Genomic DNA, 14273 nt, shown 5'->3' with positions numbered 1-14273 from the left:
CTGCTTGATTTTTTTTTATTTATTTGGTTTACCTACATTCTCTTGTGATGGACTAATGATGCACATTTAGCCAGGATGAGGCCCACCTTTTCTTATTTTTATCTGTATACACTTACCCATGAAGATCACTCACTTTTCTCACCCAGATTCAAGTGATTAGCAAAGAGCCGTATGATGCAAACGGTTTTGCTCTTTGCAAGCCATCTGTGTTTCCCAGTGCGCTGCAAACCACACCATTGCTTCCTCTTTACCTTTGTAGCGAGACACAGCATTTGTCATTCAGTGTCTGAGCAACTTCAGTGACACCACGAGGAAAGGTCTGTACTGGGCCAAATGGCACACATCCCACATGTGGCATCTTTCTTTCTGTTTCTGAGTAAGTGTCATAATTCTGCATGTCTCTGTTGTCCCAGGAGCTAGTCAACAGGAGGCTGCTGGGTGGCGGAGAAGGACAATTTGATATTTACAGGCAAAAATTGTGCCACACATCTCTGGTGTGTGCTCTAATTTTTGACTTACCGATAATGGTTTCCTGGTCTACCTCGGCGGCCTTGAGTTCTAGGGAGGTGCGATGCTTGGCTGAGTCTGTGAACCTGGGCCCACCGATGTTCACATTTGTCTGTGCTGCCCAGACTTGACCTTATCCTCCTGGGCTAAACCATCCCTGGAGCAAGTGAGGACTCAGCTCCCCAGACTGAGAGGTGACCTTACGTCTTGTCTGATGTGTTTGTCTTGGGGATGTGGCTGGATGAAAGGGCTTATGAGAGCACTTAGTAGTTTTAGGCAAAGCTAAAAGAAGGTTCTGGACATCCTGGGAGCTGAAGTGGGAATCGTTCTGAGGGACTGAGAAGGGGCCAAAAGATTTACTGGGCTCTGCTGAAGGGCACATGGAAGGTCTTAGCTGGTCCAGGAGCACTTACACATATTATAATAGGGTGGAGAAAGGGGAGATTTGGAAGTAAACAGGAAAACAGATGACCTGGACTGGAAATGGAATCGTTCCAGACCAGGGGCAGGTACTTTTTTTGTGCTGTGGGTTCCTGTAGCATCCAGTGAGGCCTATAGATCCCACCTTAGGATAATTGTTTAAATGCCTAAAATAAAATGTGCAGGATTATAGGGGAAGTCCATCATACTGAAATGCAATTATCAACATCATTCTAAGTGGTGATGCAGTCATTTATTGGCTTCTTTACAGATTCCATAACAAGATCTAGAGGTGGTCTGTTAACCACCAAACTTCAAAGGAGTAATGAGTATGAATAATATTTTAAGATATCTGCAACAACTGTAATGTGATGTGAACATATCTGTGGTTTGTTGTCTACCCTCATGACTGAAGGAAATGCTAAATTTTCATTAAGACTAGTGAAAATAAAGATGTAGGTTTTTTTTTCACTTGAGTTTATGGACCTTTTAATCCTGCGTGTGGACCCAGGTTAAGAACTGCTGTAGAGACTAGACTGAGTTTGTACAGGGACTTGAGTGACTGGGATCGTAGTGAACTTAATCAGCAGTGTGGCCAGAGCTGTGGCTAAAGCATGAAGAAGTGACAGCCTTCAGCACAACGGCTTGCTTCAGAAGCTTTGGCTTGAACTGAACCGGGCTCGTGTTTCCGCAGACATTAGATCATGTGAGGTAGGGATCCGATCTGGGGCCTGATGGGGTGAGAGGTGGCCTGCAGGGTTAGTTAAGAGGATTGGTTAGACACTGAGATACCACCTTACGCCAGTTAGAATGGCAAAAATAGACAAGGCAAGAAACAACAGTTGTTGGAGAGGATGTGGAGAAAGGGGATCCCTCCTACATTGTTGGTGGGAATGCAAGTTGGTACAGCCACTCTGGAAAACAGTGTGGAGGTCCCTTAAAAAGTTAAAAATTGAGCTACCCTATGATCCAGCCATTGCGCTACTGGGTGTTTACCCCAAAGATACAGACGTAGTGAAGAGAAGGGCCATATGCACCCCAATGTTCATAGCAGCAATGTCCACAATAGCTAAATCGTGGAAGGAGCCGAGATGCCCTGCAACAGATGACTGGATTAAGAAGTTGTGGTCCATATATACAATGGAATATTACTCAGCTATCAGAAAGAACGAGTTCTCAACATTTGCTGCAACATGGGCGGCACTGGAGGAGATAATGCTTAGTGAAATAAGTCAAGCAGAGAAAGACAACTATCATATGATTTCTCTCATCTATGGAACATAAGAACTAGAATGATCAGTAGGGGAAGAAAGGGATAAAGAAAGGGGGGGTAATCAGAAGGGGGAATGAAACATGAGAAACTATGGACTATGAGAAACAAACTGAGGGCCTCAGAGGGGAGGGGGGTGGGGGAATGGGATAGACTGGTGATGGGTAGTAAGGAGGGCACATATTGCATGGTGCACTGGGTGTTATACACAGCTAATGAATCATCGAGCCTTACATCGAAAACCGGGGATGTACTGTATGGTGACTAACATAATATAATAAAAAATCATTATTAAAAAAAAAAAAAAAAGAGGATTGGTTAGTTGCTGGGTGATGGATGCCCACCAGACTGTCTTGGCAAGTGTTAACAGATAGAAAGCTTGGTGGCTGGTACGTTCCTATTTGTCCTGTTTGGTTGTTGAGTATGATTATTTGTTTATTTATTTTAAAATTATATTCATTTATTTATTTATTTAGAGTGTGATTCTTAAGTAGACACGCTTTGTGTATTTGGACTGTGTGTTTGGCTTGCGTAGATGGGAAAACAGGGTGAACATTGTGCAACAAGTCAGATATTGCAAGTTCTCTCCTTCACACTCTTTTTTTTTAAAAATTCTGGTGAGTAGGCTGGAAGTCTGGGGTGAAGGCAAGTAGTAACCAGGTGCAAAAAAGAGAACCTGGAAGCTTTTCCTTAACCCACGTAAACAATTATCCAAACTGGGACATGTATTTATTGCTTCTAAGTTTTGACTCACTCTAAAGCATTCATTTTGTATAGAACCATGGTTTTTATGTGAAAGGCACATAAATCAGGAAGGAACTCGAAAGAACTTTGGAAGCCTCCTATTTGTCCTGACAACTATGGAGGGAAAATTATAAATAAGGGAGGAAATTAAATGCTAGTCAATTGACCGGTTGCATTGTTTAGCAAAGGTATACTTTCTCCGAATTAATTTTTTTAATAAACATAAAGATTGATTAATTCTGTTAGAACACGGCACTTGAAGAGTTAATGTTATCGGTGAATGAGCTCTTGGACTTAGCACTCAGCTTTGCCTCCCTGGTCTAGATCTGCCACCCCTCACCCTGACTAGCTGCCCTACATATAAAAACCATTCATGTGGGAGGGTGCTACGGAGGGACCCATTTTTTCTTCAACCTTACTGAGACTGTATTCATAGAAGCAAATATTTTGGTTGGAAGTTCTTTCTGCCTTCAAGGGCATGGGGGTTTTGTACGTGTAAAGAAAGATATTGCTTGTTGTGTTTGCTATTCTCCAGGTAGGTCTTGTATAAGGTGGAATCATTTGAAGTTGCTGTTTTTGTGTATCAAAAATAGTCAGTTAGGGGCGCCTGGGTGGCTCAGTTGTTAAACATCTGCCTTCGGCTCAGGTCCTGATCCCAGGGTCCTGGGATCGAGCCCTACGTTGGGCTCCCTGCTCAGTGGGAAGCCTGCTTCTCCCTCTTTCACTGCCCCTGCTTGTGCTCTCTCTCTCTCTCTCTGTCAAAATAAATAAATCTTTTTAAAAAATGGTTAGTTACGGGCCATTTTATACAATCCAACTTAACAGCTTCCATTTAAATAATACTGTAGTGGTAAATTCGGCAATCCCAGTGATCTTTCTGAAGAAAAGCCAGTATCATCAGAGAATTGTTTGGGTTTCAAAAGTGTGGCCCCAGTACGGTGTGTCCATCAGTCAGTGAGAATTTGAGCTGCTATGCAGAGGGTTCTAACCCTCTGTCTGTTAGAAAACAACAGAACAGTCCTCTGAAGTATTTTACTCCCGAGGAGGAGGAGAAATAGGTGCAACAACTCCCACCGAGATTGTCTTTATAAGAGATGCTTCAGCGTATGGTCCCAGTGCATAGCCATTTGAGTTGACCTCTGTCAGCCATTCCTTTCCACATTAAAAATACGTATGAAATTTCCACGCTTTTGCTTCACTTTTCTGGGAAAGCAGTACCTTCCCACTCATGTTAGTGACCTCACGCCTCTACTAGGACCTTCCTTCATTCATGACCCTCTCTGGCGTCATCCATCACTCCCCTCTGCAGCTCCTCTGCTCTTAAGCATGTCCAGCCGGCCCTCCCTGCCTCTCCCCTTTCAGCTACTCTTGTCAGCTGCCACCCTATTCTCCTGTTTCCCGGCTCCGCAAAACTTCTTGAAGTAGTTTCCACTCCCTGTAGTCACTTCTGATCCTTGAAATCCTCGGCCTCTGCTGTATTGAAATCTCCTTTACAAAGATCTCCGCTGATCTCGTCCTCGTCAAACTAAAAGGACTGTCCCCTGACATTAGGGTCCTTACCCTCACAGCAGCATTCAGCAAGCAGACAAGGCCTTTTTTTTTTTTAAGATTATTTATTTATCTATTTGACAGAGAGAGAGAGAGAGCACAAGCAGGGGGAAGGAGAGGAAGAAGCAGGCTCCTCGAGGAGCAAGGAGCCCAGTGCAGGGCTTGATCTCTGGACCTTGGAATCATGACCTGAGCCGAAGGCAGACACTTAACCGACTGAGCCACCCAGGAGCCGCAGACGAGCCCTTTTGCGGAGCATTTTTCCTCCTTTGGTTTCCAAGCTACTCTGTCCTGGCTGCTCTCCTACCTCCCTGGCTCTTCCTTCTGTGGGCGTGTTCCTCGCCCTGTCCCCTAAATAGAAGGACTCTCTAGCTACCTCTCTTTAGCCCTCTTCCTCGTGTTCCCTAACACTGCCCAGTACTGTAACCAACCTAATCTGCTCCCATGGCCCAGAACCTTCCGTGGTTATGAACAGGCATTCACAGGACGCAGTGAGAAGCAATAGAGACAGCCAGGGATTTCATATTTGCAAATCTAGGTTCGAGTCAGGCTCAACCAGGTACAAGCTTGTCATTGCTAAATGTGCGAATATCACAGACTTCTTAAAAGGATTAGATTACAAAGATTTTCAAAGGGTTGAATAGACTTCAAAGTACAAATATATATATATACACTTAAATATTATTTCCCAATGTTTGCTGGATATCCTTCCTGTTTAATTTATGGTATTTAAATTTAGCATTTTCAAAATCAAACAGAATTTTCTCCTCCCTTACCCTTCAACACAACAGTCTCTTCCAGATACCCTTATTTCTATTTTTTAAGGATTTATTTACTTATTTATTTAGAGAGCAGGGTGGGGGGCAGTGGAAGAGGGAGAGAGAGAATCCCAAGCAGACTCTGTGCTGAGCATGGAGCTCGATGCAGGGCTTGATCTCACAACCCTGAGATCATGACCTGAGCTGAAAGCAAGAGTCAGACGCTTAACTCATTGAGCCACCCAGGTGCTCCATGATACCCTTATTTCTATTAACAGAATCATCATTCTCTCAGTCGACCTCATAAAACCTACCATCATTTTTATTTCTTCTTGCCTTCCATCCCTCCATCAACCCCTTAACCTCCAAGCATCCAAGACACTGAAAAACTCTCTAGATTTTATCTCCACCGTGGCTCTTATAGTCTCTTTCTTTGCATTCCTATTGCGGTCACCACTTCTCTCCTGGGCTACCATGATTTCCTAATGTTTATTTCTAACTTCCGTCATCCTACACAGCTGTCAGATTAATTTTCCTGAGACCTTCCCAACACTTCCAGTGGATTCCCCATCACCTAAACAGTCAAGTCCAAACTTTTAGAAGTGATAGTCAAGACCTTCATGATTTGGGCCCCAAATTCCTGTCCAGCCTTACCCCCTTCTATTAATCTTCATGTAACCCTTCCCCTAATCCAGTTTATCGCTCCCTAATTCCTAAACAAGTCTTTTGGTTCCGCTCGTTCCCAGGACCCCGGGAATATGATCTGAGCCGAAGGCAGGTGCTTGACGACTGAGCCACCAGGTGCCCTCCTCCATATCTTCTTCTGAGCTCTATTCTGTTCATTCCACAACACCAGCAACTGCTCCCCATGGGACTCTTCTGATGTCTTTCCCCTCCTCTTCTCCTTCCACTGGGCCCCAGGCCCCTAGTGAAAGATCGGGCACACCCTTGGGCATCTCTGTCATTTGCTCTTTGTTCTTTCTGTGACAACAAACTAGCCTTTTATATTAGCCTAATCCATAAACACATGCATTTTTCATTTCTGCAAATGCTTGATTTTGAACACGGGCACGTCAAAGAAAATGTTGCCATTTGAGAATGTTTTCTCCTTCAAACCGAATACCTGAGATGTATCTCAACAGGAAACACTCCATAGTCGCCCCAACTGAACACTTTGGGTCACAGAAGAACCAAAGTGACTTTGAGCCCAGATCCTGGCGGACTCGACAGGCTGTCTTTTATGAAGTTTTCAATAAAGCTGTAGTGGCTCTTTAAAAAATGACAAAACAAAAAAACCCTCCACAGTATAGAGAGGAAGTGCTGCTGCCTTTTCAGCTGCTAATTTTAGCTAGTCCTGCATCAGACCTGGCCAGGAGTTACAAATAGTTCCAACCAACTAGCGAGACAGAGAAAGTGTGGCGGTTAGATTCCCCCTCTCCAGCAATCTCAGAGAGAACAGCCCAACAGGTACCCGGGAATGAGAGCCTGAAGAACGAATTTGCTGAATTTTCCCATAAAATAACGTAAAAGGTGAATTATCGTGCATCGTATTGACTTTAAATAAGGGGCCTTAGAGAGCACTGGGCGCTAAGTGTTGCCAGTTATAGTAATTATAATACTGTTGAAACTAACCTTTTTTTTTAAGTGAGTAGGAATTGCTATGGAAGTTGAAGTTGTGAGAGAAGAGCGAACTCATCAAGCCATTACCCTGCTCCTCAGCCCGAAGGAGACGTATGAACATTTGAGTTGATTATAGCTAATAACCTGTGATCTCATTTACTAGAACTCTAATACAGGGCACTGCAATAAGGTGGCACACGGGGGACTGGAGCCCTAATCTATTTTTATTCTCCTTTCTTTCTCCTCCTTGCAAGCTAAGCTCAGCCTTGGCCAGAGAGAAGTAACCGTCCAGAAAGGACCGCTGTTTCGGGCGGCAGGCTACCCCGTCAGCATTGGCTGCAATGTCACTGGCCACCAGGGACCCGCTGAGCAGCATTTCCAGTGGTCTGTGTACCTGCCCAAAGCCCCGACCCAAGAAGTCCAGATCGTGAGCACCAGGGATGCCGCCTTCTCTTACGCGGTGTACGCGCAGCGTGTGCGAAGCGGGGGGATCTACGTGGAGAGGGTCCGGGGCAACTCGGTCTTCCTGCACATCTCAGAGCTGCAGCCGAAGGATTCCGGCGAGTATGAGTGTCACACGCCGAACACGGACGAAAGATACTACGGCAATTACAGCGCGAAGACTAGGCTAATTGGTAAGCCGTGGGCCCTCTTGTGCCGGCCAGCCCCCCAGAAGCCAGAGCCCCGCCATCACAGTGCCTTGGCAGGTGACATGGCTTCGCGTCATGTCCTCCTTGCTTTGGCAAGAGAGCCCTCGAAGCCCTCTGGATATTTTGCAGATGGGTCACAAATCGGTATCTCTCCTTCTTTAAAACTCTCAGTTTATCCTTCCAGTCAACTTTGCTGCCAAGAATTAGAAAGCGGGTGGTCTTCCGAAGGCCTTGTCCGCAGCTAGCCACAGGGTGATCGTAGCAACAGCATCCAACAAAACTCTGAGAGTTCTCCCCACGTCATGTCTCTTCTTGGAGGCAGGACATTAACTTGCGAAGAGAACCCTTGTTAATATGGTCAAGTGGCAAGACATTCACTTGGAAATGAATATTCCCAAACTACTAATCCCTAGCATATTTACATAGAGAGAGCTTCACAGTCCTTTCAATTACCATTTTGCTCCTTTGCCTAGAATATCTTAGCACCCCTTTTTCAGTCTAGCCAACTTCCACGTATACCTGGGGACCCAGTTTAGGTCTTACCTCCTGTGAAGTCTGTCCTGACTGTCTCAGGCAGTTTTCCCGTCTTTGTTTCCTCTTGATGTTCTATTCACATCACTATTATTAGCGCTCACCCAGGGTATGTGGTATTTGGCTACTTAAAGGACTCCTTCCTCACCTCGAGCTCCAGGAGAATACTTATCTCAGCCCCCAGCACAGTGACTAGCCCTGAGTAGTTGCTCAATAAATCTTCGTGGATTGAATCTAAGTGTTGTTTTCCCATAAACTTAGGCTGTGTGATTTCCTCTGAGGAAGAACACAATGATAGGGTAGTAGGATGGTTACCAAAACTTTGGTAAGGGTTGCGTTTTGGCTCTGAATGATTACAAGAGATTATTTCAGAACTTTACAAAGAAGCAGGTTAAGGCATAAGGAAGTGAAGTGACTTGCTCCAATTCCTGTAGTCAAACAGGGACAGATTTAGGATCAGAATCTAGGTCTTCTAGCTCCCAGCGCTCTTCCCTTTTAAATACTCTGTGTCTGAGTAGCTAAATTGGTCACAGCCTATGCTAAAAACGTAAAGTCAGGGTCAATACATCACTGAGCCATTAGTTTTGCCAAGTTCCACAGACTATGTATACAGATGCCAATGTTCCCCTTGGCAATAGGGAAAGCATAGGGCTGGTGGAAAAGCAACTCGAAGTATGTGCTTTACGGATGGTGGGTCAGGGCCCCATCTTCATTCAAGCAGGCTTGTCTGACAGGTTACTGGGCCAGTCGGTTATCATTATGCCTTTGCTTCCAGTTATTCCAGATACCCTCTCTGCCACCATGGGTTCCCAGACTCTCGGTAAGGAGGAAGGTGAATCATTAGAACTTACCTGTGAAGCCTCCAAAGCCACAGCTCAGCACACCCACCTCTCTGTCACCTGGTACCTGATGCAGGATGGAGGAAGAAACCAAACTACCAAGATTATTTCCCTCTCCAAAGATTTCACGTTGATCCCTGGGCCCTCATATACAGAGAGGTTTGCGGCTGGTGACGTCCAGCTCGGCAAGCTTGGGGTCAGCACCTTCAGGCTGTCCATAGGGAGCCTCCAGCCCTCAGATCAAGGCCAGCTGTTCTGTGAGGCAACTGAATGGATTCAGGATCCAGATGAAACCTGGACTTTAATCACGAGAAAGCAGACAGCTCAAACAGCTCTGAGGATCCGACCAACAGGTAATGATCTTCTCAAGAAATTCGTAAGTATGTGGATGGTGGGTATTTATGGGATATCTTTTTGGCTTTTTTCTAATCTTTTGGCGGGTCTAAAAAAACCATTTAGAAAGTTTGAATACTCTTTGGTTTTGGCATCTGGGAAGCATAAATAAGAGGAGGGACATATGATTTAGGGTCTGTCCACGGCAGGTTTTCTATGGGATAAGATCTGTTGAATGGTTAGAATGGTTAGACAGATTCCACAAGTCCTGCATGAAAATGGTTTTGCTGCCATCCTTGCCAAGCCCTGTGTAAGCACTTTATCTACATTACCGACTTTCTCTATCTGACCTCATTTAGTCCTCACCCTATGGGGCAAGTGGTCGACTCCCCATTTTTAAAACAAGGAACCTGAGCCTCAGACATGCAAAATGCTGGTGAGAGGTGGAGCTGGTACTCGAAGCAGGTGTGTCTCTCCAAAGCCTCCACACCACAGACATCTGGGCCTCAGGGTAGCTCCAGTTTCCAACATGGAGCCTTGTCTTAGTCACTGCCAGTATTTCCTTCCACCTGACCCCATTTCCTGCTTGGGATGGTGTTACTCTTCACGATCCATTGGCATTTTCATCAAAGCAAGCGGAAGCCTCGGTGTTATTCCTGTTTTCTCTACATAAGCAATGGTCCTGTAGGAAGAGGTTTTGAAAACCACACATATTCATGCTAAAAGCAGGGATCCAATGGTAGATCACTGAAGATTTTTTCTTTCTTCCTTTCTTTCTTTCTTTCTTTCTTTCTTTCTTTCTTTCTTTCTTTCTTTCTCTTTCAGTATTTTATTTATTTATTTGACAGAGAGAGAGAGCACAAGCAGGGGAAGCAGCAGGTAGAGGGAGAAGGAGAAGCAGACTCCCCACTGAACAGAGAGCCTGATGCGGGGCTCGATCCCAGGACCCAAGATCATGACCTGAGCCAAAGGCAGATGCTTAACTGACTGAGCCACACAGGCGCCCCTAATATTATTATTTGTTGTTGTTGTTGTTTTAGGAAGAGTGTTATTCTATTTCATTAAAAAATTGTCCTGTTGGACATGTTAAGTGTCCACATTATACTCAGTGAGTTCTGTGAGGTCACATCGCATGTGTTTTTTTTTTTTCTCTTTGAGAACAATTTTTTATGTAAAACAGTCTTTATTTATTTTTACTTATTTATTTTGACAAAAATTGTGTATATTTAAGGTGTACATGTTTTGATACACATATTACCACAATCAAGCTAATTAACATATCCATCATCTCACATCATTATTTTTTGTGTGTAGTGGGTGTGTGCATGTGTGTATGGTGAGAACATTTAAGATCTCTATTCTCAGCAAATTTCAAGTATGCAACACAGTATCATTAACTGCAGTTGCCATGCTATACATTAGATCTATAGAACTTGTCTTGTATAAGGGAAACTCTGTACCCTTTGATCAATATCTCCCCCGTGCCCCCTTCCCCAGATCCTGGCAACCACCATTCTACTCTCTGCTTTTATGAGCTCAGCAGTCTTAGATGCCACATATAAGTGAGTTCCTGCAGTATCTGTCTTTCTGTGTCTGGCTTCTTTCACTTAGCCTAATGTCCTCAAGGGTGATCCATGTTGTTGAAAATAGCAGGATTTCCTTTTCTCTCATGGCTGAATAATATTTCAGTGTGTGTGTGTGTGTGTATATATATATATATATATATATATATATATATATATATTCTCTTCATTCATCTATCCATCAGTGGACTCTTAGGTTGTGTCCATATCTTTGCTATCATTAATAATAAATATGGGAATGCAGATATGTCTTTGAGATCCTGATTTCATTGTCCTTTGGATATATACCCAGAAGCAGGATCACTGGATTATATGGTAGTTCTACTTTTAATTTTTGAGAAACCTCCACACCATTTGTTACCTTCCCATTAATAGTGCATGTCCTCCTGATCCATTTCTCCACATCCTCTGCCAACACATGTTATTAGTTCTCCCAACCCATGAGCACAGGATATATTTCCATTTATTTGTATCTTTAATTTCTTTCATTAATATTTTACAGTTTTCAGTGCACATGTCTTTCACCTCCTTGGTTAAATTTATTCCTAAGTATTTTCTTCTTTTTGACATTATTGCAAATGAATTTTTTTACTGAGATAAAATTAGCATACAACATTATGTAAGTTTCAGGTGTGCAACACTATAATTTGATACTTATATACATTACAAGTGATCAGCACCATAAGTCCAGTTACAATCCATCACTATACAGTCAAGCCCCTTCACCCATTTCGCCTAGTCCCCAACACCCTTCCCCTCTGGGAACCACAAATCTGTCCTCTGTCTCTATGAGTTTATTTTTGTTTTGTTTTGTTTGTTCATTTGTTTTGGTTTTTAGAATCCACATATAAGTGAAATCCTATGGTATTTGTCTTTCTCTGCCTGATTTAATTCACTTAGAGTAATACCTTCGAGGTCCATCCATGGTGTTGCAAACGGCAAGATTTCCTTCTTTTTATGGCTAAGTAGTATTCCTTTGTGTGTGTGTGTATACCACATTTTCTTTATCCCTTCATCCATCGATGGACACTTAGGTGGTTTCCATATGTCGACTATTACAAATAAGGTTGCAGTGAACATAGGGGTGCATGTATCTTCTTGGTGCTTTTATGTTCTTTGAATAAATGCCCAGAAGTGGAATAGCTGGATCATATGGTAATCCTATTTTTAGTTTAGTTTTTTTAAAAAAGATTTTATTTATTTATTTGGATGAGAGAGAGGGAGAGAGAACTCATGGAGAGGAGCAGAAGGGGAGAGAGAGGGACAAGCAGACTTCGCGCTGCACACAGAGCCTGATGCAGGGCTCCATCTCACGAACCTGAGATCAGACCTGAGTCGAAACCAAGAGTTGGCCATCTAACCTACTGAGCCACTCAGGCGCCCTATTTTTAATTTTCTGAGAAATCTCTATACTCTTTTCAATATTGGCTGCACCAATTTACATTCTTACTAGTGGTGTAAAAGTGTTGCCCTGTTGCCACATCCTCTCCAACACTTGGTATTTCTTGTCTTTTTGAGAATAGCTGTTCTGACAGGTGCGAAGTGGTATCTCATCATGGCTTTGATTTGCATTTCCCTGATGATGAGCGGTGTTGAACATCTTTTCATGTGTTTATTGGCCATCTGTGGAAATTGTTTTCTTAATGTCTTTTTCCAGTACCGTGTTGCTAGCGTATAGAAATGGAACTGATTTTTTTGTGTATGTTGATTTTGTGTCCTGCAACTTTACTGAAATCATTAATTTTAACAGTTTTTTGGTGGAGTCTTTTGGGGTTTCTATATATAAGATCACGTCATCTGCAAACAGATGATTTTACTTCATTCTTCTGGCTTGAATGCCCTTTATTTATTTATTTATTTTCCTGACTAATTGCTCTGGCTAAGGCTTCCAGTACTATGTCAGATAGAAGTGGTGAGAGTGGACCTCTTTGTCTTTTCCTGATCTTAGAGGAAAAACTTCCAGCTTTTCATTGTTAGGTATTATGTTAGCTGTGGACTTGCCATACATCACATCACATGTGCTTTAACTTAGGAAAATTCCACCGGATGTTCTTAGCCAAAAAAAAGAGAGCAAAGAAATCACAATTTACAGTAGTTCAACATATTATAAAATATTTTTTATTCAAAAAAGATACATTACTGTATACTTTATACTCCTATGCATACGTCTTGCTTAACGGGATTGCATTCAGAAAACTATGTATGCTGTTCTTTCTGAATGATTGAAGGAATAGTCCAGGACATTTTTGATTCTAGGCATTTCTTTGGCTGACCTACTCCTCAGAGCTCAACTCCCACATGAAATTCAATCCCCATACTATCCTTACAGGGGTATTATCTCTCTGTGGTCCCAAAAGGACAGATGCTGTGGCTTCTCTAAATACCTGCGTTGCTTTTGTTTCCTAGTGAGAGATTTTCAAGTCAACATTTCAGCTGAGAGCACATTTACTGCAGGGAAATCCTTAGAACTGGTCTGCCTGGTCGGAGGCGGTGGCCGGGACCCACAGCTTCAGGGTGTTTGGTTCTTCAATGGTAATGAGATAGCCCGCATCGACGCCGGGGGTGTTCTGGACCTGAAAGGAGACTACAAAGAGAGAGCAAGTCAGGGACAGCTCCAGGTTTCAAAGTTCAGCCCCAAGGCTTTTGCTCTCAAGATCTTCTCTGCGGGCCCCGAGGATGAAGGCGTCTACAGATGTGCCGTGGCAGAGATGGCGAGAGCTCCGATGGGCTCCTGGCAGGTGCTTCAGCGCAAGCAGTCACCCGACCGCCATGTGCATCTGAGAACGCCAGCAGGTACGTGAAGTCAGAACCAGACATGCCAGGGCTGCTCTCTGCTTCCCTCCTTTGTGAGTCCAGGATGCATCCATGGACACAGTGGCCTCCCCCCGAAGAGTCGGGTGTCAGTCAGATCGCTTTGAGGTGGAAGAAAGAAAAGCAACCAAACTAGCTGAAGACTTAAGTCTTATTTCTGGGCCTTTAAATGGGCTGTGACCACAGACACAACCCTTAACTTCTTTAAATCTCAGCTTCCTCACATATAAAATAATGACATACAATTAGATTGTCCTGAAGTCCCTTCTTGCTGTCTTCGATTCGTTGATGCTATTTGCGATCAGTCTTCATTTCTGTACATTGGGTTTTTTTTCTGAGCGGAAAATGCCTGTATTAATGAAACTCTCTGTCTTCTCTTTGTTATCTGTGTGATATGAGTATGTTAAGAGGAAAGAATGACACTTAGCCTCCTTCCTGGGGATCAAACACCTACATTATGCCCCCCGCCCCCTAAACATCTTTCAGATGCCTTTGTCCATCCTCTATTATCTTAACCCACACAGAGAATGATAGTAGGTCTTAATTCTGCATCCAAGGATGACTCAGAATAAGAAATGAAGAGGTAAATGGTAGCAGGCAGACTCTATTCCCTGCATTTTGCTGTAACGTGATATGCCTGTCCAAACGGGTCTGAGTAT

The 14273-nt window shown here is 43.5% G+C and overlaps 1 protein-coding gene across 1 annotated transcript in view; it reads left to right on the top strand.

The window, feature by feature from the left end:
- The first annotated feature begins 211 nt into the window (after nucleotides 1-211).
- The window catches only part of CD101 (CD101 molecule), a 38112-nt gene continuing 24050 nt past the window's right edge, over nucleotides 212-14273 (top strand). Inside the window, exons 1-4 of the mRNA XM_026483659.4 lie at nucleotides 212-376; nucleotides 7122-7502; nucleotides 8824-9240; nucleotides 13210-13596. Coding sequence (XP_026339444.2) covers nucleotides 334-376; nucleotides 7122-7502; nucleotides 8824-9240; nucleotides 13210-13596 — 1228 coding nt within the window. The 5' untranslated portion in view covers nucleotides 212-333. The remainder of the gene's footprint in view (nucleotides 377-7121; nucleotides 7503-8823; nucleotides 9241-13209; nucleotides 13597-14273) is intronic.

The sequence above is a fragment of the Ursus arctos genome, unplaced genomic scaffold, assembly GCF_023065955.2.
Source record: "Ursus arctos isolate Adak ecotype North America unplaced genomic scaffold, UrsArc2.0 scaffold_12, whole genome shotgun sequence".
Taxonomy (NCBI): domain Eukaryota; kingdom Metazoa; phylum Chordata; class Mammalia; order Carnivora; family Ursidae; genus Ursus; species Ursus arctos.
This window is presented reverse-complemented; position numbering and strand designations above follow the sequence as displayed.